The 25,032-nt window shown below is 39.9% G+C and overlaps 1 protein-coding gene and 1 long non-coding RNA gene across 2 annotated transcripts; one reads left to right on the top strand and one right to left on the bottom strand.

Annotated features, from left to right (window-relative positions):
• Positions 1 to 2,256: 2,256 nt before the first annotated feature.
• On the bottom strand, positions 2,257 to 18,396 carry LOC133471828 (monocarboxylate transporter 2-like). Its single transcript, XM_061761843.1, has 5 exons — positions 18,215 to 18,396; positions 11,566 to 11,806; positions 8,225 to 8,368; positions 6,467 to 7,255; positions 2,257 to 5,888 (listed from the first exon to the last, which is right to left on the bottom strand). Exons 2-5 carry the CDS (start codon positions 11,780 to 11,782, stop codon positions 5,614 to 5,616), a joined length of 1,425 nt encoding a protein of 474 aa, XP_061617827.1. The 5' UTR covers positions 11,783 to 11,806; positions 18,215 to 18,396; the 3' UTR covers positions 2,257 to 5,613.
• LOC133471829 (uncharacterized) lies at positions 12,563 to 23,968 on the top strand. Its single transcript, XR_009786376.1, has 2 exons — positions 12,563 to 12,852; positions 23,596 to 23,968. It is a non-coding gene; the product is annotated as an uncharacterized LOC133471829 (long non-coding RNA).
• The last annotated feature ends 1,064 nt before the right edge of the window (positions 23,969 to 25,032 follow it).

Below are 25,032 nucleotides of genomic sequence, written 5' to 3'. Positions count from 1 at the left end.
ATCTCAAGTGGAATCCTTATTGCCACCTTCCTCCATTGACCAGACATAAAGAAGATGAGAGATTGTCATGCGTACTTAACAGCCAGTACTTGCCAGAAATTCCTGCAGCTACTTCAATCTTGCTGTCAGCCTCTTGGCAGCCTCCCTGACCTGTTTCCTGCTCGTCTTTTCATTCATTTTGGAGGGACGTCCAGTTCTTGGTAATGTCACAGTTGTGCCATATTTCCTTGTGGTAAAGCATCCCCTTCAAGATTTAACTACAGAAATGATAGGTAAGGCCTGCTAGAACATAAGAACTGTTTGCGGTTCATCAGAAGCACTTTAAATGGTGGCATGTGTGTGCTGACTCGCATTTAACATGAGTATGAATATGTTAATTGTGAAAATGGCGACATCCCCAGTTACAGTATAAGACAGTTTGTGTGCACACTTGGGAAACCACATTTCTTTTTCCGTCCCCTCTTGAAAAGATTATTTTATTCCCAACCGAGTTGTGCAGGTTATCGGTCACAGTAATCGTGGAAACGGTTTTGAAATAATTTATCTTGGACTCAGTTTTCTAAAATCACAGAACCTGAAATTTGAACCAACTTTTTATTTCCACTTCTAAGATTTTAAAGAATATGAACTTCCCCATAACACTGACATGTTTTCTCAAACACCTAAATATTGGGAGAGTTCATGACAACCATTGTTGTCTTTTCAAATACTGACATATGTTTTCGAATTATTTTTATAGGAATTCACTCTTGAAAAGTTTTTTTTTTTATTTAAAAAAACTATTCAATTATCTTTAAAAATATTGATAGATGAAATAAAGATCTTTTCAACTTCTGTAAAAACTGATATTTTCAAAAGGCTTTTTTCCCCACTGCACACTTTATTAGGTGCACCACCTGTACAATATAGAGCTTTATCAAAAAGGCTCAGTTTTGATAAATTTATACTGCAGTTATATTGGAGTTCACTTATTTCGCAACATGACAAAACAGAACCACATCTCAGTCTGGCTATTATGTTTCCAAATGCATTGGAATTCTCGGTGGTTGTGTGTAGTTTTGTTGAATCCTTTAACTTATTACACCTTCTTGCATACAATACAGCATTAGCGGCTGTGGAAGAACAAACCATCTCCAACCTGGCCATGAAGCTCAGCAGACAGATGTGCTGATATGCCATCGATAGCCGCGGGCCTTTTGCTGACTTCTAAAGGCTTCCGCTGTCAGAACGGCTCGCTTGGGAGCGCATGACACAAAAGTTAAATGAAGGTTAAATGGAGGCACTTCAAAGTGGACGATCTTCGCAGAAGAAGAAGAAAAAAATAACGGAGGAAAGGTTAATGCGTGTCTTGTTGAGACACCGCAGCAGCTTGTAGCTTTTGGGCATAACAGTCTAAGGTCCACTTTGGGTCAGAACACCTTGGGGCTGGCCGTTTATTGGCTTTGTTCGCGCACTTTTCCGAGTACGGGATGATAACGGGGATGTGAAGTGATGCTTAGTGAGCAGTTTTCCCCTCTCTATTAGATGGGCAGCCACTGAGTGCACATCAGCTCTCGCTCACTGGAAAGATTCATTTCTTATCCTCTTAATTACATAGACCTAAGGTGAAAAGAGAGGAATCAGCTGGTTCGCATTGATGGGTCCACACACTTTTTTTTTTTTTTTTTGTATTTATTATTTATTTTGAAGTTTTTGGAGTCACTGAAAGGTAGAACATGAATGAAATGCATCTTGGATATTAAAAAAAAAAAAGTCTACACACCCCTGTTTAATTAGATTGAATTGCATTCCGTAGAAAATCCTACTAAATTTCTTGCTACATTGCAAGAGTCTTGATTGTAAAAGCAAAAAATGTACTACACATTACTTTCTACGATATATATATATATATATATATATATATATATAGTACTATAGTATAGTACTATATAATATATCGTAATAGTTTTGACACCAAAACAATATTTTCAAAGGAGCTTGGAGTGGGTGGATACATTTTTTTAAAATATGAAAAAATAAATCATTTAAACATTTCAAGTACATTAGACTTAATTATGTTTTGTAGACAATCCCCCTAAATCCTACAACTTGCTACATTTCAAGTTCATCATTGTGAAAGCAAACATTTCCAATCATTTTTTTACCGACGAGCTTTTTTGTGGGAAATTGGACTAAATTCTCTTGTGCGCTCTTGAAAGTTCATTAGTGCTGTTCTTGTAATTGCTGCCCATCAGAGCAATGCAGGGAAAAGTGATGTTTTGAAGGTCATATTCATGTACTCAAGCCCCCAGCAGGTAGCCCCCCTGGGGTCTGTCCGGCTGATCACATAGACCTGTAGAGGATTATTGTTCTCGCCTCCCCGGTTGACCCTTACTGTCCCATTAAAATCTAGCCTCAAACTCCGCCTGAGGGTCTCCAGCCATCATCGGTGCGCACCGGCTCGCCGACGCGGCGCATACAGATGAGGGAAGAGGTGTGTTTTTTTTTTTCCCTGCATCTTTTAAAATGTTCACTGTGGCTCACGGAGGTGAGGGGTGGTCACCGGGCAGAATTACTGACAGACTCGCGCTTGATTATTAGCCAGTTTCATGCAGCCAAAGAGCAAGAGCACTCACACTTTGAGTCTAATGGGAGACACGCGTTCCATCCCAATGAGCATGTGTGCCGACTATTAACGGAGGCCCACATCTACATGTGATGAATCATGGTGCCGACTTGCCCCTTCCAACAACTGACTGCAATATGAGACCGTATCACAATAAGGGCTTTTAATTTGTTGATAATCAAAAGTTCATCCAACATGAGTGTCTGATAAACATGATACAGTAGTATCATTTTCATAACAAAAAAACAATGATTGTTTATTGAGTGGAACATTTGAAGTCAAATGCCTTTGATTATAGCTTATGGGAGAAAATCATTAAAAAAAAAAAAAAAACAGCATCAAATAGCAGTTTGACCTCAGTGCTCGACACTGGAAATTACATTACATCATTAGCGGTACAGAAAATGGATGAATAAAAATAATTGCAAAAAAAACTAATAAAATTCTAATGTTTTTAACTATTAAAATAGAATAGAAATAATTATTAAAACTAAATACATTTAAACTATTAAATATTCAACTCGATGCAATTAAAATTATTAAAAGAAAATTAAACAATTAAAAATGTTAAATTATATAAAATATACCTACACCTATATTTTGATTTACCCTCAAGTATCTCTCCTCTTTCTCTTTGTCTGCAAAATTTAAATATAGGATTCAGTCATATTTTTCTAATGTGCATTTCTCCAATTGTAATACGGTACTTTTGCCAAGTATATTAATTTAAAATCTCAACTTTTAGAAATTAATAGTAACATAAATATATGTTTCACTTTTGCACCCTTGCTGCAGATGTAGTGGAACGATACATTGTGACTAAAGTGTTTCAATGCCATTCAAACCCCCACCCCTCCCCCCAAATACAAAAAAAAAAAAAAAACGAAAAAAACAACAACAACAAAAAGACGAGTGGAGGTAATACAATGTGTCTGCTACTGGTCGGACATTATGAACACGGCTTGAAAAGCTTCGGTGTTGGTGTCCAGTTACACAAGGAAACTCAAATGAGGAGCCTCATCCAAAATGCACACTAAAGCTCAACATCTGATCAACACAAGTGCGTATGAAGCTGATGGTAATAGAATAAGGCACCAGAGAGTCAAGTGAGAATCTCCCAGTAGCAAACTATTTTTTTCCCCCCCACAATCATCCCCCAAGATCTGGGCTCTTTGTGATCTAATTTTTGATCCTGCTAATTCACCCAAAAAAAAAAAAAGCATCAAACATATACAGTTGATAGATTCTAAGTCTGTTTCTACTAACATTATAACATGTTTTTTTTAAAGTTTTTTATTCAGAGAATAAATATGCGAGCTCAAATACAAAGAAATGTATGACTTAGATCGCTGGACAATGAGGAATAAGAGGAGAACGTCTTTATCTGCAGCAGCAACTTGTTTTCAAGCGAATCACAGCATCAAGAAGTTTTTTCAAAATGGAGAAATAATCCTAATAATAACTCCACACAACAGCAGGGGGAAGTGTTACAAGGTGAAAATTGTGATTGTACAGCTCATTTCCCCTTGAAAATAATCATGAAATAATAGTTTGCATAGTGATTTTCAAAGACATTTCAAGTCATACAAAGCACCGTGAAGGTGGACTTTGCTAACATATAAAAATAATGTGTAACAGTGAAAAGCTGTAAAATATAGAATTATATATACTGGCTCTGTTTTGGGGTGAATCTCAAAGGGAACACAATGGGAAAAAAAAGTCCTCCATTGAACTTTGAAATTTCAGTTGTTGTTTTTTTCAAATACATGTGTAGCAGCAGTTTTATATTGACACACAAACCTACTTTCAGTAGCAATATTGTTTTTAACACAAATGCTTTGGGAAATGACTAATACGTGGACGGTATTTGGTCAACAATAGCACTACTGGCTTTGAGGGAAATGCATCAACAGCACAAATTTCAATAAAATAGTGGGATTTTTATTTTTTTCCCCCAAAACAACATGGCTACATTTGTGGGACCAAAGAGAAAGGAACTGAATTTCAGGTATAAGCGTTAATGACTTCAGAAACAATAACGTTACACTACCCGCCTCATTCTTTCAATTATATTTAAGGCTTTTTTTCCTTTTTAAACTGTGCACTTCATTAGGCAAAAGGAAACAAATAAATGTGATCCAATTCAAAGTGGGAGAATAATCAGAATTCTTGACACGAGATCTCTGGGGAGTGCCTAATGAAGTGTCCACTCAGTGTATATTGTTCAGTGTTATGCATATGGTTTTGGTCATTATTACCTTACTAATAAGGCCCACAAAGGAGAGTACATTCAATCGTATCTGAGCTGAAGTCAAGTTTTTCTTCTGGAATAAATGCAGCTAGATTATACAATAGAAGCAGCCTACCGGAAGGATTGTTATGCCCAAGGGTTCTCTAGAGGGCGCCAAAGCAGGATGTTGAGGGTGCCAGTCATATTGAACAATGAGGAGAGCTTGCATTCACTTTCCTGCTCTTCTACATTTTAGGGCTTGCCAGCTGCTGGCATAAATTACGCCGTCATCATGCACAACCAGTCTGAGCCGTTTTAAAGCTTTAAAGGTCGTCCGCCTTTAGATGAGCACGACTTCAAGACATAATCAGGGACAGACGTCGGCCATTTGCAACACAGTTTTATGCCTTCCTCATTTACCAAATGTTGGATCTTTGAGGAGTTGGTTTTCTATGGAAAAGTGCAACACACTCTTTCCATGTTTGGATTACATTGGAAGACATGTGAAGAGCGACAACTTGGCATTTTCATGCTCATTTGTCAAATTTCCACTTTTTATGACATTTTTTCGTCTGATATATATCTCGAATACGATGTGAGTCTTTTTCCATACATGAAGTATCTTACACATTGTTCTGCACACTTGTTGCTTTGGCAGTTTGGAAGCGTTGTAGAGGACCCTGAATAGAGCCAGGTGGCAGACCGCGAGGCACTCTCTCGGCTTGAAGATCAGTTTGATCTTTGCCGACAACATTAGGAAGCTTAGAGAAAAAAAGTCTTACATGTTGGTCTCCCGCTGCAGAGGCTCCTGGCCCTTCTCTTCATCTGACTCTTTGGTGTCCCCCGAGGCCAGGTTCTCGGCTACTGTCTGCTTCCGGAGCTGGTCGGGATCCTCCGACCCGGCAGGCTTGTACTCCTCAAGTTTGCGCTCGCGCTCCAGGAGCCTGTAGTTGATGAAGTTGCCAATGAAGAGCCAAATGCTCGCCACAATCACGACGGCGCCACAGCAGAAATACATGATCTTGTAATTCTTGGTGACATCTACCAGCTTCCCTGCACAACAACAAAAACATTTGAATTAAAAAAAATAAGTTAATTGTAAGCATCTTAATAAAACCATGAATCTAACTGCTGAAAGGGACTGACTATAGTCTATTGTGAGCTTTGAGAACATTGATTGTCATGTTGTCAATAGGTGACTGTTATGCCCATCCCCATTTAGCATCTAGAAAACACACAACTAAGCCAATGTCTGAGGTGTCGCAGCACAACCTAATGAGAGCATAAAAAGTGTATCACTGATGTCCTGTTGTGGATACATGACGTCGTCTACTAGTGATGGGTTGTTTTGCCCAACTCAGGTTGGCATACATGAAACACGCACAAGACAAAACATTAGCTGCCCCAGAACAACCTAACAGCAGTATAAAAAGTGTGTCATTTATGTCATGTTGTCAATATATGTTGTTGACAGGTGATGGATTGTTATGCCCATCATTAGTTGGCATATATGAAACACAAACCAGCGAAAACATTAGGTACACCTTTCATTCCACCCTGTATTTCTTGAGTGAAGCACTGTAAATACTTTTCGGATGCACTGTAAATGAAATTAAAGTTGGATGGAGTACCTGCTATTGGTGGCCCGAGGAGGACTGGGCAGCACTCCATAATGGTGGTGAGTCCGACCGCGCTGGAGAACCTCGGCGCCCCGACCAGGTCCATGAGACTCTCGAAGAGCACCGAGCTGACCATACCAAACGCAAAGCCGAAGAACATGGCGTACACCACAAGGCCGGTGTAGGAGTTGGCAAGAGGGCAGAGGATGTGGCACACGCCGTTGTACAGCACGGCGAAGCTGAAGAAATACTGAATCTTGGGCCTGACCCAGCGCGAGTTAGCCAGGAGGCCCATCGAGGGTCTGGCGACCATATCCACAAAAGCCAGAATGGAGAGGAGGAAGGCGGCGGAGTACTCATCCACCCCCATCTCTTTGGCATAGGCCGCGAGGAACACAATAGGCGCGAAGAAGCCGAGGAACATGATGATGTTCCCGGATAGGTAGATAAGGAAACCGCGGTGCTTGAAGAGTGACAAGTCCAGGTACTTGTTGACCATTTGCCATGCCGTGCGCTTTTCCTTCGCGCTCACCACTTCCTCCTTTTTCATCTTGGAGGGCGGCGGTCCCAGGGGCCTCATGAGCGAGCCGGCTACGCAGCAGTTCAGCAGGAGGCCGCCCAGGATGAGGAAGCTCCCACTCCAGCCGAAATGGTTGAAAAGGTACTGGTTGAGCGGGGCCAAGGAGCTGAGGAACACCGGGCTTCCGGCCATGGCCAGCCCGTTGGCAATCGGACGCTTCTTATAGAAGTATTTGCCAATCATGGTTAGAGCTGGCTGCAGGTTAAATGCCAATCCAAATCCTATGTGGAAAGATGATATAAGAGACATTTGCTTTGCCATCTATGTTTATGTTAATAATCATAATGAGGGGCGTTGAAGTAAGGTAAGTCATCAGGGTCTCTATTAAAGGTTGGTCCACAGTTGTCAAAAGGGTTTTTGTAGACAAGAAAAATATTAACTTACAAGATAACTTAATGTAAAAAATTGTATATTTTCTATAATCCAATTATTTTACTCCATTTTAATATGAAAATTTAAAATAACAAAAGGATGTGGAAAGTGCAGTTTTTGTGATTAGAACTCACTGTCAGTCATTAACATTTACATATCCAACATTGTTAAATCAAAATTATTGCCAAGTTCATTTCATATAATATAAATATGTACATTTTAATATCGAGCTACCAATTTAATTTAATCTAAAAAAAAAAAAAAAAAAAAAAAAAAAAAAAACACATTTGTATATATTTATATGTATTAAAATCTAATTAAATTAACTGTGCTGTTTTGCAAATGCATAAAAAGAGTTATATATAAAAACTAACTAACAGGTAACAATATTAGGAACAAATAGTCACGTCAATAGTAGTATTATTTTTTTAAAAAACAAAGAAAGAATGCTCAGTTTTGATCAATACCTGTATGCCCAGAAAGGTACTAATTACATGGGTTATTCATTTTTAATATTTTTTGTTAAAATACATCCAAGTGTAACGTATGTGTTTAACAGGAAATCAGATTGAAATGATGATACAGGAGTCTACAGGAATGCATTTGCATATAATAAGGTTGTAGGAGAATTTGTTCAAATGAGAGTATGACATCATGAGGTTGATTCATGGTCATCTCGGCATCTAAAAGCTAAAAATACAACCTGATCACATGAGCCTAACGCGTCAACAATCTTACTTCTGGTTTATACCCGGCTGCCTATTTAGAGGCAGAAGCTAATCAAGGGAACTCAGTTAAGTGGATTGTGAGGGACTTACCACCAATAACGCCGATGCAGAGGTAAAGCTGCACCACGCTGGTGCAGAACGAAGCCAGGGTCATGCCGACTGCACACAGGCAGCCCCCGACCATGACGATTGGCCTGCAGCCGTAAGTGTTCACCAGAATGCTGCTGATGGGACCTGGGACGTAGACACAAAAGATCAGAACAAGTAAATCTGGTTAGAACTAGAAACTAGTAGGAGCTCAACCAGTCAAAAAACAATGCATTCGAAATCCTGCGCGTGTCACAACGGGTGAGGATCTTCATTTGTTCGGTTCCACTCATTTTCCAACCTTGACGAAAAAGTTCCCCTCATTTGCATCCGCAGCAGTGATTGGAATTCTCGGGGGGCTCTGTGAGGCGACTGAAACGAGGAGCGAGGCCCCCTGAGCCTGCACATTAATTTCCTCAGGAAAAAGACAAAATCTCCTGCCCAGACCCAAATTCCATATAACCATATGGATCCCCAAAAAAGGGGTGACCCACGCCCAAATGCGTGTAATAGTTTACACCCATAACAATTTCATGCGAGGTATGAAAGTTTTAAAGCTATTTAAAGCCTACTGTAAAAAAGTGCAACTCACATTGAAGTTACATGGTACAAATAGTGAACCCTCACCATCTGCGGAGGTTAGGAAACAAGCCTTGATGTGAATAGCAGAAATTTTCAAGTAATGGCAACATCCCCCCCAAAAAAATGTTTTTATAACTGCCTATGTTAGTTACCATAATCTCTCTTATAAAATGCCACAAACGAGTTAGAAACTTCCACCACTGCCAATAGTGAGCCGCACTTTCCCCTCCATCATCTTGAGGGGTTTTAACCTGCTTTCTCTGACGTCAACCCCACAAAGAGCCACACCCGCTTGTCTACTGTAGCTCACATATTTTTATCGTGCCATTCATAAAAAAAATTAATAAAATAAAATACATTGACATCTTCTGGTATTTTTGTTTCTTGTCATTTTAACACAAAAGCGAAGCATACAATGAAACGTGGAGGTGAACTGTCATCATAATGTAGATCGGATTTAAGAGATAAGGACTGTTGTCTTTGTTTCAATGCTCCCTCACCCAAGGACAACTCACAGTCTCTCTGTCACACTCGCTCTTCACTCTCTCTCTCTCTCTCTGGATTAACGACACTGATCCCACACAGGCGCAGTCTGCAGCTCGAATACGTCACTATTCAGCAATGCTTACCTCACACAGATCCCTACTGAAATGCCAGGAAGTTGAAATGCCTCCAACCCATTTTCTTTTTACTCTTCTAACCCTGCCTAAACTATCAAACTAGTGTTATATATCTTATTAGTGAGGTTGTAGTTTGCAGTCATGTATAACTACGCATAAAGACAATGGCTCCTAATGTGACTTTTTTCCAGACCTGAACTAAATTGTGCAGGTGTACCCGATGTTATGACTGGTGAAGTGGTTTATAAAAAGTTTGCAGTGTGGAATCACATTTATGATCTCATTGTTGCCATTCTAAATCCACGTCTGCAATCTGCATACCACAATCCTCAAATCACTGTGCCTTCAGTTTATTCAATCCCTTGAAGGATTTTTACATGGGATTACCATCCATCCACCCTTTTCTATACGGCTTGTACTCACTCGGGTCCCGGATGAGTTGGGAGCCTATCCCACCTGATTCTGGGTGAGAGGCGAGGTACACCCAGGACTGGTCGCCAGCCAATACAAGAAGTGGGCTTTTTAATCAAGGGTGTCCAAAGTCTGGCCATAGAGCCAATTGTGGACCGCTGCACATTTTTTATTGGCCCACTGTGAATTGTAACTAATTCAAAACATGTTCCGTATTAGATGGTGATATTGTATGTGTTTTTTTTGTTATTAAAAAAAAATTATATTACAAGATATAACACTACACTAACATGTTTTAAGTTAAATTTTAGGATAATGGCATTTTATTAAAAAAAACAAAGAAGTTACATGATATAAGATATCACATTTTAAATTAAAAGCACAAAAAATACATATTTAATGTTACAAGATATCCCACAATTTTTTGCTTCATCGACTATAACACAAAGCTAAGAAGACGACTTTTTTTTTTTTTTTTTTTTTAACTGCTGAGCATATGTTGACCTCCAGTATAATAGATTACTTCTAGTATGTTTCACAAACACAAGATGACGTGGCTCTCCTCTTGCTTCCATTTTCCTGTATGTGCATTAGCCCTCTGTGGAAAACGTTTGAAAATCCTGACTTTATATTATGCATGTTGTTTCCTGGGAATCTATAGCATCAAAATGGAAGTGCACAGTTGTTCCAGCAGTGTGCTGTGACTCAGATTTAGTTAGTGTCATGAGACAATGACCTGGATTTTAAAATTGCATTGCGTGACTGAGCTAACCATAATGATCAGTCAATTACAATTCACTTCACTGATGTAACACGGTCTGCAATCCCTTCTGTTCATCTGATTTTGCTCAAAATATGCTTTCCGTCGGTCTTGCTCCACTCACCTGCTGTATTTCCCACTTTGGCCTAAGGCCTGCAGCATTGTGCAAGGCGCCGCCACAGCTGCCATCTGGCCACATTGTAATCCTCCTGTCACTCTATCTGCTGTGGTTATCACCATCTGTACTGATCAACAACGGGGGCCTGGAAAGACGATTCCCTATGTTGTGGATTAGCATCAACTGCATTTGAGCTGCTAACCCACTGTACATTTGTCAGTATAGTAGTAGCAGTGTGTTCATTTCGATTGACGTCCGTGTTCAGTTTCTTGTTCCGTGTGTGTGTTTACACAAAAGCTCTGATTACAGAGTGGCTGCGTGATAACGAGCAACAGCATTTGACATCCAGTAACATGAATCCGGTTGATCAGAAATTAAACAAATGATTTATTAGATCATCACATGATGTGGTGTCATGGTGTGCATGTATAATTAAATCGTGCAAATGCCCTGTCAACACTACTTATATCTTCAACATTAAAACTGTGGGATAAACATAAAAGAAGATTGGCACCAAGGACCTCTTTTCCCACAGACACACTTCCAAGAAGAGTGGAAGCTTGTTAATTTCCTATAATGGCCACCAATCACCCCAATACTTCACTCACACAGCTGACTGCCGGTAACTGCTAGCTGCTCAATGCAAAGGACAGTAAGTGCCATGTGGAAAACAGATCACTGTGAAGTTTCAAGGCAGATATTTTACTTGGAATTTTCAGTTGATTAATCGTTGCAGCCCTAATTCTATGTTTTAAACTAATAATATAGAGGCAATTATAAACATTGGTTCCTAACCCCTGCGAATGGCGACTGTTCAGGAGTGGAATTGTGGTGTCAACATTCCATAACTGACCTGCGGCGTACATGACGGCGAGCATGATGGAGGAGATCCACGCGATTTCACTGTACGAGGCACCGAAGATGATCTGGATGTCCTTGAAGAAGACGGTGATGGCTTTGGGGAAGGCATACGAGAAGCCGATGGAGATGAACGACGCCAACACCACGGCCCAGCCCCAACCGCCGTCTGGCGGGGGCACGGCCGGGGGTCCAGTGACTGGGGGCGGCATCGCTAGACCAACACTGGCTCCTCACTGCAATGAGAAGAAATACAGCAACTGTTTCGCTTCATTTGTGCTTGGACTTCTGTCAATGTAATAGTTAATGTTTCTGTGGAGGGGTGTGGAATTTACCACAGAAGAAACAAAGTAGTAAGTTGATCATTTGGAAAGCACTAACCATAATAGATAGTAGGTATGTATGATTGCTACTTATAGGAGGACATAGATGGTCTGTCATGGTGCTATAAATAGCCCAGGGTCGACATGAATTTTCCGAGCTTCTGACGTAGTATTGGTGTTTTTGAGTTACGAGCTGTTGCTTGATACATTTTTTTGAAAGCCAAATTTTGCATGACACGTGCTTCAGATACACCACCTCTTGAATGAAGTCAATTTACCACTGCAATAGGGCAAACTCAACAGCTCCATGGCACACGTCAGACCTATCAATTTCCCGCTTCTACGGGATCAGTGTGAACGATACAGACTAATAAATCCACACGATGGTTACGCCTCTGATGCGGTATGCAGTGCAGGAATGCAGTGCAAAAGCAACTATTGACTTCATTCATTTTCCCCAGTGAACATACGTGAGGTGCTGTTTAAATTGCAATCACTAAATTCAAAGGACACAAATGGCTGACCGTTACAAAGTCTTTTATGCCCTTCAGGAAACCACCAGCAGTAACGTGCTGCACAAGAAGGGAGGGGTGGAAGGGGGGGTGGGGGGGGGGGGGGGAGATGGGGCATACCAGCAGTTCTGCATCCTGGTGGAAAGCATGTCCAAACACTGACCTACAGTAATTACAGCTTCCTTATTCGGGTTATGTGCTCACTCCTACCTGTGACTCAAAGTTGAGCCCCACCCACGATTCACCTTGAGCCCGCCCCGTGCCCTTGCGTGTGGCAGTGGAAACTGGGCGGAGGTTCAGCATTCAGATGTATGCAGAGCAAACAGGCTCGCAAGCATGTTACAAAAGCAAGCAAACAAAAAGAACAATTGTGTGCGGCCTCGCATGCCGTCGCGGTGAAGCACAATGACCATGCATTTATTTACTCCGACACAGAGGAACACAAAGGTCTGTAGCTGCGCTTTAACTAAAACGCCATCGTTGTCATCTTTTGCATTGCTGAGTCAGATGTGTTTAGTCATGTTTCCTATAAAGCACAAGACAGCAACCAAGTTAACATGGTTGTCAAACTTCAACATCAAAATCTAGCACATTAAAAAGCATAGGTGAAGCAGCTAATATGTAATATTTAGATGGAGGTGACATGTTAAATATTAGGCTTTACACGATCAGGATTTTTGGGGCCGATAACCAATCACCGATCTGATCACAAGCTGGAGCAATGTGTCTATTTACATGACTTGTTCATTTATTGTATATACTTGTGTACTGTATGACTTGTTCATTTATTGTATATTCTTGTGTACTGTATACAGAGTACTGTATCTTCAAATATATTCTCTCGCATTTTAGACAAAAGTTAAAACATCAATGACCTCTAGGGGCCATTCAAGGATTGGCCACTGACATAAGTTTTGGTCAAGTCAGCATTACAAGATGACAGACATAATGGGTGCTAACTTACTGTAATTAAATTACTTTAACAAATACTGTTAATGACATGCCAACTCTAACTTTCTCACTTTCCCAGCTATATGGACGGGTGTTGTCCAGTTTCCGTCAGTTGGGCTTTTCTATTGTTTTGTTTTTTCAGCATACAATGCTAATTATCGGCCGATACCGATCACACTGATCAGATCGGCGTAAAGTCTACCAATATATATCTACCAATATATATATATATAGAACTCGCTTGCCATGACATTTGGTCAAGCAGAAAAACCTATGGTCAAGTAATACAATCTTCCAGCAATGCCATGCTCTAGGAAAAAGTGCTAATATTTTGTGGGTAGACTTTTTTACATTGTTAACTTACAAAATAAGAAATACAACTTTGGAAACAAACATTGAATCAAATTAATTAAAATGTAACTGTTTAAAAGTTACACTAAAGAAGAAACAAACATAACATACAATTAAATTACATTAAAGTTCAATCAAACTATATTAGTAGTAGTCAAGAGGAAGTTGCCATTTCACAACTGTGCCCTCAAAAAAGCAGGAAATCAAGCCATTGCACAGATGTCTGACCGTACCTGTGAGAATACGGAAGCCACCATTAACACCATCAGTTTCCAACACTTACTGTATCGTTGATATAAAAAGTCTAAACCTGACCTATAACTATAAATAGTGGCAAACACCTGCCAGCATTTAAAAGGGTCTCCGATTCCCCCCAAATGAAGTTCAGCAGCATTTTAACAGAGGTGTGGAGACTTTTTTTGTTTTGACCTCTATTCTTTGCCCGATACTGCTGTACCTTCATGTGAATTAGTAGAAGCCATGGTGCCAATAAAAATATTGACCAAGGCCTGGAGTGATTTCAAGACAGGAGGCCAAGTTACACCAAAAAAATATATATATACATAAACCTCTATTTGGTTTAGGCAAAGGTCTTCTTCGACAATTTATACTCATGTGTCTAACGCCAACTGTTTCAGTGATGAAAATGCAAAATAGCCACAAATTGTTTCAGAAGCTTACATTGATGGATTTTGACTATGAATATACAGTATGAGAAGCACAAATTTGGCTTTTGGTTCCTGATCACACATATCCTTTATGCACTTAAAGGTCAGAGGACAAATCTTTTCTTGATAACTCTAGAACCCCTTTACAAACCACATCTGCCATTTCGAAGTGATTATATGGCAGATATACAGCAGTTAAATCGATAAATATGACGCTGAATGCGCCGTGTGTATCCCTTTTTGTATCCCACGCCTTCCGGTCTTCGTCTCTTTCCGGCGCCGACGTCACACGAGCCAAACATCCTGTTCATTCGGCGTTGTTCCACGCTGTTGTTTCCGTCCTTGTATATTTGTTGTCGTATGATTTAACGATGTCATGATGGTTTATTGTGTGGCATTTGGTTGTACAAATGGTTCAGGCAGCGGCAAGAGTTTTTTTTTTTTTTTTTGGCTTTCCAAGTGAAGAAGGAATACGTGACCTGGTAGCCCTTGCGGTGGAAAGAGTAACCATCCCCCCAATGTCTTGAGCTTCGGGTATGTTCGGGGAGGACTCAATATGCGTCCTAAAAACCTCATTTTTAGCTAAACTATGGTTGAAAAGTTGCTGGAAGTTATGTGCATGTATTACATAACATATAAACAATGCAAATATGAATTTTAACTGACCCCATAACATCTTTGTCATCTGACCTTTAAGTCGTGAATGAGGGTGAGCAAAGTCACCGTCTTCTCAGTCACAAAGTCAACACTCGGCTCAAGTTGTGTTGTCATCTGCTACCAGTCACAAGGTCAACCGACTTGGAATTGACAACCTTGAGCCAGAATACAAAGATTAGGCTATTTTGTAGCAGTAAAGTCAATGTCAAAATGTACTCCCCTCACTTAATTAGGTCACAATCTAAGGAGATCAAAATCAGAAATCTTAAAGAATGGAAATGTGATTATGTAACAATATATTTAATACTGTTGCATATTTTACTTCTTTCATGTAATCAACATGGTTCATCTCGTGCAGGAAGTGACAAAAATGTCAGCCTGTGACTGTGTGGTTTTGAGACTTGGCAGACAGAGTCTTCAAATTGGATTGGTTGGGTCAAGATACCCTACTTTATTTTACTTCTGTCTACATGGCAAGGTCTGTGGGTGTTTCAAGCTTCATTTACCTGATGCAAACTTCCTGGAGTAACTTGATAACCTTCAATTATTTATGAGTGTTGTGACATCATGGGTCACATGAGAGCGGGAGGGATCACTTCAAATGTTTGAATTTGCCTAACTGGTACTGAACGATTGTGAGGGTTGTTACAAAATTAATAACTAACAAGTGCCAGGCCGGGTACATAACTTGTTGAGCACTAAATTATATATATAAAAAAAAAAATTAAAATGGCACTCCTCCTAAGACCTTTTCCCTTGCTGGAACATATAAATGGCATCCAAACAAACAGGTGTTGTAAACCCTGGCCAACTCTACAAAAGGAAACTCGACCTCTAACAGTGAGCGGTGGTGGGCATTACCCTCCTCGACCCCCGAACCGACCCGACCCCCCTTCTGCTAGTCGCCTCCATCCAAGTCGCATGGTGATGAAAGTTATGCCATGCTGGCTCGAAGGTAATCTCAAAGTTGACTGGCAGTAGAAATAGCTGGCTATTAAGCCCATTAGCAACTCGCACTCAACATGACAGCTGACGCTGGAAATGCACTCATCCATAGTCAAAATCTTGAAATGATGATCGATGATTAATGTCCACTGAAAAAGCAACAAGTAGCGCTTAAATTAAAAAAAAAAAAAAAAAAAAGGCAACACCCGTTTCAATCAATGAGATGAAAATAAACAGATGAGAGGATGCTTAGCCTCCAAGTGTCTGTGGTCATGCAGACGTAATCAATGCAATCTGAATGATCAAAGCCAAAGTTTCTCTTTGGGGGGGGAGTGCAGTATATTGTATATTGCCAAGTTCTATATCAGGTGGTGGTAATGTTTGCACAAAGCTGATTTGTGTTCACACCAAACTTTCCGCAGGGTACACACAAACAGGTTCTGATCTTGAAACCTGATCCACTCTGCCCCCTTCCCCCCCCCCCCCAAATCTACAGCCTAAAGTAGACAGAACAGAAAATCAGCTGACAGTCAGCTGCCACATCTGGTATTCTATACACAGACTCGCTTTAGAGGATTTAATGTAATTGTTGCATCACAGGTTGAAACCAGACAAAATTGACAAAACTGTCCTATTTGAACCATTGTAAAACAGCGACGGTCATCAAGAAAGCCATCAGTCAGGCAAATAGTTTAGCGAGATGGGAAGTCTATGTAAGCTTTTCTGCAGAATATTTCAAAAACGCATTTAGTCAAGATGAAGTCATCAAATATGAAAGGGGGTCATTTCGGATTTACCCAATTAAAATGGGACTAAAGAGGCCCCTGTGGGAACAAATGACACCCATAAATACTACAATATTCGGACAAAGCCATAGTTGCAGTCGGTCTTATAGTGAGGCTACGTAACAGTAGGGTTTGTTCATACATTTAGTGTACAGACATGAAAGTGTAAACAAGAGTATCGCCAAAAACCTATATGGCAAGCAATTTGAGCATTTATTCGATATCCCTGATATCCAGCTTCCGGCCTATGCACTTATAGGCTCTCCTTGTCCTCACTAGTGCGACAATTCGGCAAACCAGTTGGATATCGAATAAATGCGCAAACAGCTTTATGACAACCCATTTAAGCATTCATTCAATGCTCTACTACCTGAGGTATAAAGATATTGTCTCATTTTTTTCTTAATGCATTGTATCAGATCGGGAGTCGGTATCAGCAGATACTCAAAATCATGTGACACAAGACTTGGGTGCAAAAAACAAACAAACAAAATGTGATCGGGTAGCGCCCAGATGTCAACTTGTGCTGTTTTCTTTGTTTAAAAGAACAGTTACACCTAAAATATGAATAATCAGATGGAAAATTTAGTTGTGAGTACAGAGGTTACTGTGAAGCTCAAAAGGAGTCAAGCAGCTTCTGCTACTAGTAGCACAACTGCTAATTCCATCCATCCGTCCATTTTCTGAGCCGCTTATCCTCACAAGGGTTGCGGGAGCGCTGGAGCCTATCCCAGCTATCATCGGGCAGGAGGCGGGGTACACCCTGAACTGGTTGCCAGCCAACCACAGGGCACATATAAACAACCAACCATTCGCACTCACATTCACACCTACGGGCAATTTAGAGTTGTCAATTAATCTACCATGCATGTTTTTGGGATGTGGGAGGAAACCCACGCAGGCACGAGGAGAAGATACAAACTCCATACAGGCGGGGCCGGGGATTGAACCCCGGACGTCAGAACTGTGAGGCAGACGCTCTCCAGTGGTGCACCGTGCCGCACACTGCTAATTCCTTTATATACAATCAAATGATCAAAGCATGTGGCATATAAATGGATAAAACAGAAAGAGCAAAAAGTGATGAATCATGTGATGCAGCTAATGTAAGGATAGGGACACGACCAAAGCCAAGTGGACGTGAGCTCCAAAAATAGCAGTATTTAATTAACTAATGCCTTAAATGATGATGCCGGTGGGATTTTCCAGCACCAGCAACACGTGAAAGCGTCATCAAAACGTAGTCCAACACCCACAGAGAGTGACTTAAAACACTAATCCTCACTCTTTTGGATACGCTTCTCATTCATGCCAACATGCTGCCAATGCGGCCCACCAGAAAATAATATATAAAAAAATAAAAAATAAAAAATAAAAAAAAAAACGCGACAACTCGGTGAATGCCGTGTAGAACATAAAGCTCCACTCCACGCGTGTTAATCGTTACATTACCTTCAAGGGGAACGAAGGTGGCGTTTGTGCGTGCCCGCGGACCGCGAGGCTCGGTGACCTTGGAGGAGAAAGATGCCGCTGCTCTCTGTGAGTGTACAATGTGCGCTTGTGTGAGTATGTGACGACTGTTTGAATTTCCTGTGTGGCGTGACGTGGACTGGTGGCGCTGCAGCAGAGGGCGGTGCTGTTGCCTACGTTTGCTATTTCGGAGCCACAGGATCCCCACGCCACTGATTGCATCGTGTTCTACTTCTACTGTACTCGACTGGAGTGTTGCACTGTGTACGCCACGCAGGCTGTTATCTCATTCTCGGCTGCAGTCGCTCCGATTTCACCAAAAACTAGTCTTTTGTTAAATTATAAATCTAACATCACCCCCTCCACCCTCACAAAAAAAAAAAAAAGACTCGTTGATGCTATTTTGTAACGTAAAAAAAAATTATAATAAAAATTTATATATATATATAATAATTTTTTTTGTTTGTTTTAAATCTTATGAAATACGGTGCAACAGTTAAATTGCACAGGAGACTTTTAATTAGTTACATATCGACAAGCTCGTGAGGCCAGTACAAGAGTACGGGTGTACTAAAAAAAAAAAAAAAAAAAAAAAAAAATCTTCCTTTCCCAGTACAGTACATTATTCCATCACAGCCCATCATAGCCATACTTGGATGCTGTGAAAATGTGCCCCCTAGTGGCAGTGAGAGGCACACAAATGATGCGTGCAATAAAATGAATGAAAGGCTGTATATGGAGATAAACATAAAAAAAAGAAAATGTATATGTATATATGGATTTTAACACAATAGCTGACATTGAAACAATCTACATTATATAAGTATCAGTTTCTTCAGTTTGCTATTGACAGGTATATGTTTGAGTAAAATGAATAAAATGTTGTTGTATTTAATTCTATAAACTACAAACAACTTTCAAATTCCAAATACAAATCTTGTCATTTACAGAATTCATTTGTAGAAAATGGTCAATATACCCAAAAAATACCACAGTTTTGTCTCGTTTCCCCCCCCAGAGCTGTACATATACAGACAGTCCTGTCGTGTGCAAAACCTTTAACATTAGATTTGTCATATTAGCAATGCCATAATGCTCATATATATATATAACTGAACACGACGAAGTCGAGCACAGACTTCCACCAAAGCTGAATTAAAAGCGTTGTATTTGTGTGTGTGTTTTTTTGTTGTCGTTTGTTTTTTTGGGATAGCAGGGTACTTGGTTCATGAAGGATGACTTACGGACAGGAGGTGCAATTATGATTCTGAGAGGTTGGATGGTTAAATTGGTACCAGTCACTCAAATGGTGAAAAAGAAAAACATTACTGTATCAGCACCTCTATCCAGATTTCCACCACTATTTATTTACTGGCTTGCAATATCAAAATGAGTGCAGTGAAAAGGGTTCAACAGGAAAACAAACCTATAGTGGTGCCCTAAGACTTTTGCACAGTACAGTGAGGATAAGCGGTTCAGAAAATGGATGGATGAAATATACTGTGTATAATATTGAGTCTGTTTTTAATACAGCACTTGTATTGGATGCAAGACACTATGCAAGTGTACCTAATGTTGTGGTCAGTTTATGGTGCATATGATTACTTTGTCAATCGCGGGATGTTTTCATCCATCCATTTTCTGCAGCGCTTGTCCTCATTGGGGTCACGGATGAGCTGGAGCCTATCCCAGCTGATTTTGGATGAGAGATGGGATCAATTTTGTACTTGTCGCCACCCAATCGTAGGGCACGCATTCGCAAACAACCACACGTTCACACTGATTTACAGTTACATTGACGTACCAAGAGACAAACAGAATATTTCTATTCAGCAACATGAAAAATATATGCAGCATTGTATGTGTCTGTAATGTGTGTGTGTGTGTCTTATATACACTGCTATTCCTGGGACAAACCTAATCTGCATCGCTTGAGTTTATCCAGCGGGATTATTCCAAAAGGGTCACGGTGGATCCTTTGCGTAAGACTCTATAGCTCAATTTCAAAAAATAATTGAAAATCTGGTGTGGAAGACAAGCACAACCATTTTGACTTCATCCATTTTCATGTGTGCATTAAGGAAAATTACTCCAGTAGAGATATTAAATTTATCCCAAATCCAACCAAAGAAAGTGGAATTCCGGATTACATGCAGCAAAAGTAAAATTACTGTTTTGCCTTTCAGGACAGTGTGGACTGATAATATTTGAATTCAAATAAGGTTATCCATCACCTCTTATATTTACGTCACATTACATTACTACATTTAAAATGACACCAATAAAAGTGGTCATTAAATGGTCACAGCAGTGTATTTATGCCTGTGATAGATATTGCTTGAGACGGATATACATTCCATTCTCATAAATTTGATATCTCGGACATGCCTGGAAAGATATTCATTCCAATAAAACCTCAATGTTTAAAGTTGAAGGTCCACGTGACCTCACAAAAAATGTCCTCTGTCATGTATTTTTATGCTAAACAATGACGGAGAAGTTTTATTTATTATAGAAAAGGTCAATTTAATGCACAGTCCGTTTACATCTTGGCAGGCTCTTTAAATCTAGGCTGTGATCATTCCCATGCTCCTCACTGTTAACGTCATTTGTAAATATGATAGCTTTCACGCTGCGGGTAAAAACACAAACATGAGAGTTGTTGGAACCCTGCTGTTCCAAAACAGTGCAATCGGAAACATAAGACGGGCTGTCCCTGTCGGGGTCAGGTTGGAACACGTAATTGTTTTTTGTTTTTTGACAGTTGAGAGCGTTAACGTAACATAGGAAGTCAAAAATAGCTTTTAAGTCATCTACTGCTCTTTATATTCATTCAAAGCCCTCAAAATAGCCAAACACAACGCTTTGAGTGTTAAAACAACACATCCCACGACTCAAGACATTGTGTTATTGTGCACTCTTACATACTCAATGTCAAATTCACAACTGCTATTTTCATTTCTGAATGGATAGAAAATAGGGCAATTGAACTGGTAAAATCAGACTTAACAATAGAGAGGAATGTTTCTACAAGACACCATACATCAAATGTGTAAAATAATCTATTAATGTTCAAACATGAGCTCTTGAGGAGGGATATTTACATGTTGATGTAGCAAAAACAGTGAAAAGCAATTGATATGTTAATGAATGTTCCATTTCCCTCAAAAATATTTTCAGGCGCCATCAAGGACAAGACCTCCATATTATTCATACAAACCCCAATTCCAATGAAGTTGTGACGTTGTATAAAATGCCAAAAAAAACAGAATACAATGATTTGCAAATCATTTTCAACCCATATTTGATTGTATACACTAATAAGACAAGATCATGTACAAACTGATCAACTTTAGGGTTTTTTTTTTGGCAAACATTTCATCATTCTGAATTTGGTACACATTCCAAAAAAGCTGGGCCATCACCTTTCCTTGCACCAACACTCTGTAAGCATTTGGGAAGTGAGGACCCTAATTGTTGAAGCTTTGTAGGTGGAATTCTTTCCCATTCTTGCTTGATGTACAACTTCAGTTGCTCAACAGTTGTCGTATATTGCGCTTCATAATGTGGCATGCATTTTCAATGGGAGACAGGTCTAGACTGGTCTAGTCTAGTCCTCGCACTCCTTTACTACGAAGACACTGTTGCAACACTTGCAGAATGTGGCTCAGCATTGTCTTGCTGAAATAAGAAGGGATGTCCCTGAAAAAGACATTGCTTGGATGGCAGCATATAGTATGTTGCTCCAAAACCTACAGTGTATGTACTTCTCGGCATTGATGGTGCCTTCACAGATGTGCAAGTTATCCATGCCATGGGTACTTACACACCCCCATACAATCACAGATGATGGCTTTTAAACTTTGTACTGATAACAATCCACACGGTCCTTTTCTTCTTTGGCCCAGAGGACACGATGTCCGTGATTTCCAAAAACAATTTGAAACGTGGACTCATCCGACCACAGCATACTTTTCCACTTTGTGTGTGTCCATCTCAGATGAGTTTGAGGCCAGATAAGCTGGTGGGATTTCTGGGTATTGTTGATATATGGCTTTTGCTTTGCATGGTAGAGTTTTAACTTGCATTTGTAGATGTAGTGATGAATTGTGCTCACTGGTTTTCTGTAGTGTTCCGGACCCCACGTGGCAATATCCTTTTCACAATGATGCAGGTTTTTAATGCAGTACCGTAGAAGGGATTGAAGGTCATGGGCATTCAATGTTGGTTTTCGGCCTTGCCGCTCATGTGCAGAGATTGCTCCAGATTCTCTGAAACTTTTGATGATATTATGAACCACAGATGATGAAATCCCCAAATTCCTTGTAATTGTACGTTGAGAAAAGTGTTGGACTATTTGCTCACACAGTTGTTCACAAAGTGGTGAACCTCACCCTATCCTTGTGAACATCTGAGCCTTTCGGGGATGCTCCTTTTATAAACAATCATGACACCGCCTGTTTCCAATGGGCCTGTTCACCTGTGGAATGTTTTTTTTTTTTAAGGTTCCTCAACTTTCCCAGTCTTTTGTTGCCCTTGTCCCAGCTTTTTTTTTTTTTTGGAACGTGTTGCAGACATTAAATTCAAAATGAGAGCAAAAAAACATCAGTTTGAACATGAAATATCTTGCCTTTGTAGTGTATTCCATTGAATTCAATTTGAAAAGGCCTTTTTAATCATTGATTGGGTCAGTCATGTAATTTCATTATTTTATAACAAAAAATACCTTTTTGATTTCGGTAAAATTTTGGACCAACAATGGAATTCTTTATAACAGTAATTGACCCAACATGTTCATTAAAACAGTTAATAGTTAAATGAAAATATATCTTTTAAGTGTATAATTAAAGATGCTCATCCAGTACATTACCCTGCGTATTCCCACAATACAGTAGTGTATTGTTATTGGGTCCACTGACATATCCAGACAGCAGGGGTCGCTATTCTTTCACCACTGTATGAACCAAGTTGTCCTTGAATGGAGACACAGAGGAGACCTCCCCAGTGTTTATGAGATTTTATGACTAGCTAAGATTTTTTCCAAATGGATCATAAAAACATACAATCCAATTTATGTTTAATTTTTGTGTTCGGGACCAAAGACAGCGCTAGGATTCGCGAATAATCATGAGAAATATGGTTATTGTAGTTGAATGAGTGTCAATAAACCACTATGCACTGGTGACAGAACAGAAGAGCAGCTCTGTTCGTGTCGAATATATACATTTTTTTCCCCCCCTCTGTGTGTTTATCACCTGATTTAAAGCTGTGTTATTTTTTTAAATGGTGCGAAGCTGCCTGACTGATGAGACCACCGAAGGAAGAAGCTCTTTCCACACCTTGATGTTTACCTCTGCTGTCAGCTTGTTTCCACAAGGCTGGCGAAGGAAGGACCCAGCTGCTTGCGGTCAGGGAGCGACTGGAGCTTCTGAGGAGGTGGGGGTGAGGCCGCATTCTCACCGCAACACCTCCCTCCGGGATGGGGTCTGTCCAAGGGAAGCGTGTCTGCACATCCTGCAAACACACAGCCATCAAAACATGACATTGTTATGAATATGCAAGGAACACAATTTCAGTATTGCTAAACACCCACAAAGACACAATATTAGGTACACTAGCAAAAATCTGTCTGCACCTGATGTTTTCATTTTATTCATTTCACTGAAACTAGACAAATGCCCTATTTTGAAGTTTCACAATGGCTACGTATAAAAGAATAAAACCAAAATAAAGAAACCCTGTTGACTATTTTGCATACAGTCCGTTTTAAGTTCCTACTGTAATCTAGGTTTACTGGGGTCAATTGCGTTTGCTTTCCTTATTTATCTTTAACTTATAAACAAATGTTCTGAGGGACCAGCCATTGAAACCCAAACTTCAAGCCGTGCATGAATGACGGGCATTGTCGAGCGCCAAACAATAGGTAACCTAGCGGAGGAGGGTGCAACAGCAGGAGATTTGTAGGAGATACAACTTGAATGGGAGTGGCTGAGTTCAGTAAAAAGCGTTTTTTTCCCCCTACAGAGAACCTGTATTTCTGCACTTTTCATTTTAACAAAAGAATTCCTGCTTAAGTGGAAATGGCTTGCTGTGGATTACATTCAGATGTCAAATCCTGTTAATATAGTTATATTATTCAACTAATTGATTTAATCTATGCAAAAATCATCCTTCCCACACAGGCTTTTTTCTCCCTTCAGTGTCCACGCAAAATGAGTCACCCATTAACAATACCTTGTCTTCGGGTCATTGTTTTACATTCTAACCAATGTCTGACTCGGCCGCCATCAGAATCAGAATCATCTTTATTTGCCAAGTATGTCCAAAAAACACACAAGGAATTTGTCTCCGGTAGTTGGAGCCGCGCTAGTACGACAACAGACAGTCAATTGACAGAGAACACTTTTGTGACATAAAGACATTGACAAAAAAAAAACAGTCACTTAGCAATAAAGGGTTGCTAGTTGTCTGGTAATGCCGGTACATTTCTTTATTTATTTATTTATGCTTTTTTTGACACTTGCGCAAAAGAAGTCTCCCCTTGTGTAAGTGCTTTCACCAGCACAAATGCTTTGAAATCCTAATTGAATAACCCTCAGAGATGCATGAAATAGTCCTTTGTGGACCTGTAAACACTACTGTAAAGCCATTACTGTGTTCACGCCACACAATTTGGTATTAAGAAGACCGAGGGTGGAATGTCCATGCTGTTCTTTTTTGAAAGTATTATCATATTTTCATTTAGCAGACTACGGTTTACAAAAATATTTTGTGGCAAAAAGAGGTACTCGCACTTGTCT

The sequence above is a fragment of the Phyllopteryx taeniolatus genome, chromosome 22 (genome assembly GCF_024500385.1).
Source record: "Phyllopteryx taeniolatus isolate TA_2022b chromosome 22, UOR_Ptae_1.2, whole genome shotgun sequence".
Lineage (NCBI taxonomy): Eukaryota > Metazoa > Chordata > Actinopteri > Syngnathiformes > Syngnathidae > Phyllopteryx > Phyllopteryx taeniolatus.
Note: the sequence above shows the minus strand (reverse complement) of the source record. Positions and strands in the feature narration are given on the sequence as shown.

What these genes read in the sequence shown, in the direction of transcription:
- LOC133471828 (XM_061761843.1), bottom strand. Translation starts at nt 11,782, where the DNA reads ATGCCGCCCCCAGTCACTGGACCCCCGGCCGTGCCCCCGCCAGACGGC. An exon ending in CTGCATCGGCGTTATTGGTG is followed by an intron (nt 7,256 to 8,224) that starts GTAAGTCCCTCA and finishes CTTTCCACATAG; the next exon opens with GATTTGGATTGGCATTTAAC. An exon ending in CCTCGGGCCACCAATAGCAG is followed by an intron (nt 5,889 to 6,466) that starts GTACTCCATCCA and finishes GTTGTTGTGCAG; the next exon opens with GGAAGCTGGTAGATGTCACC.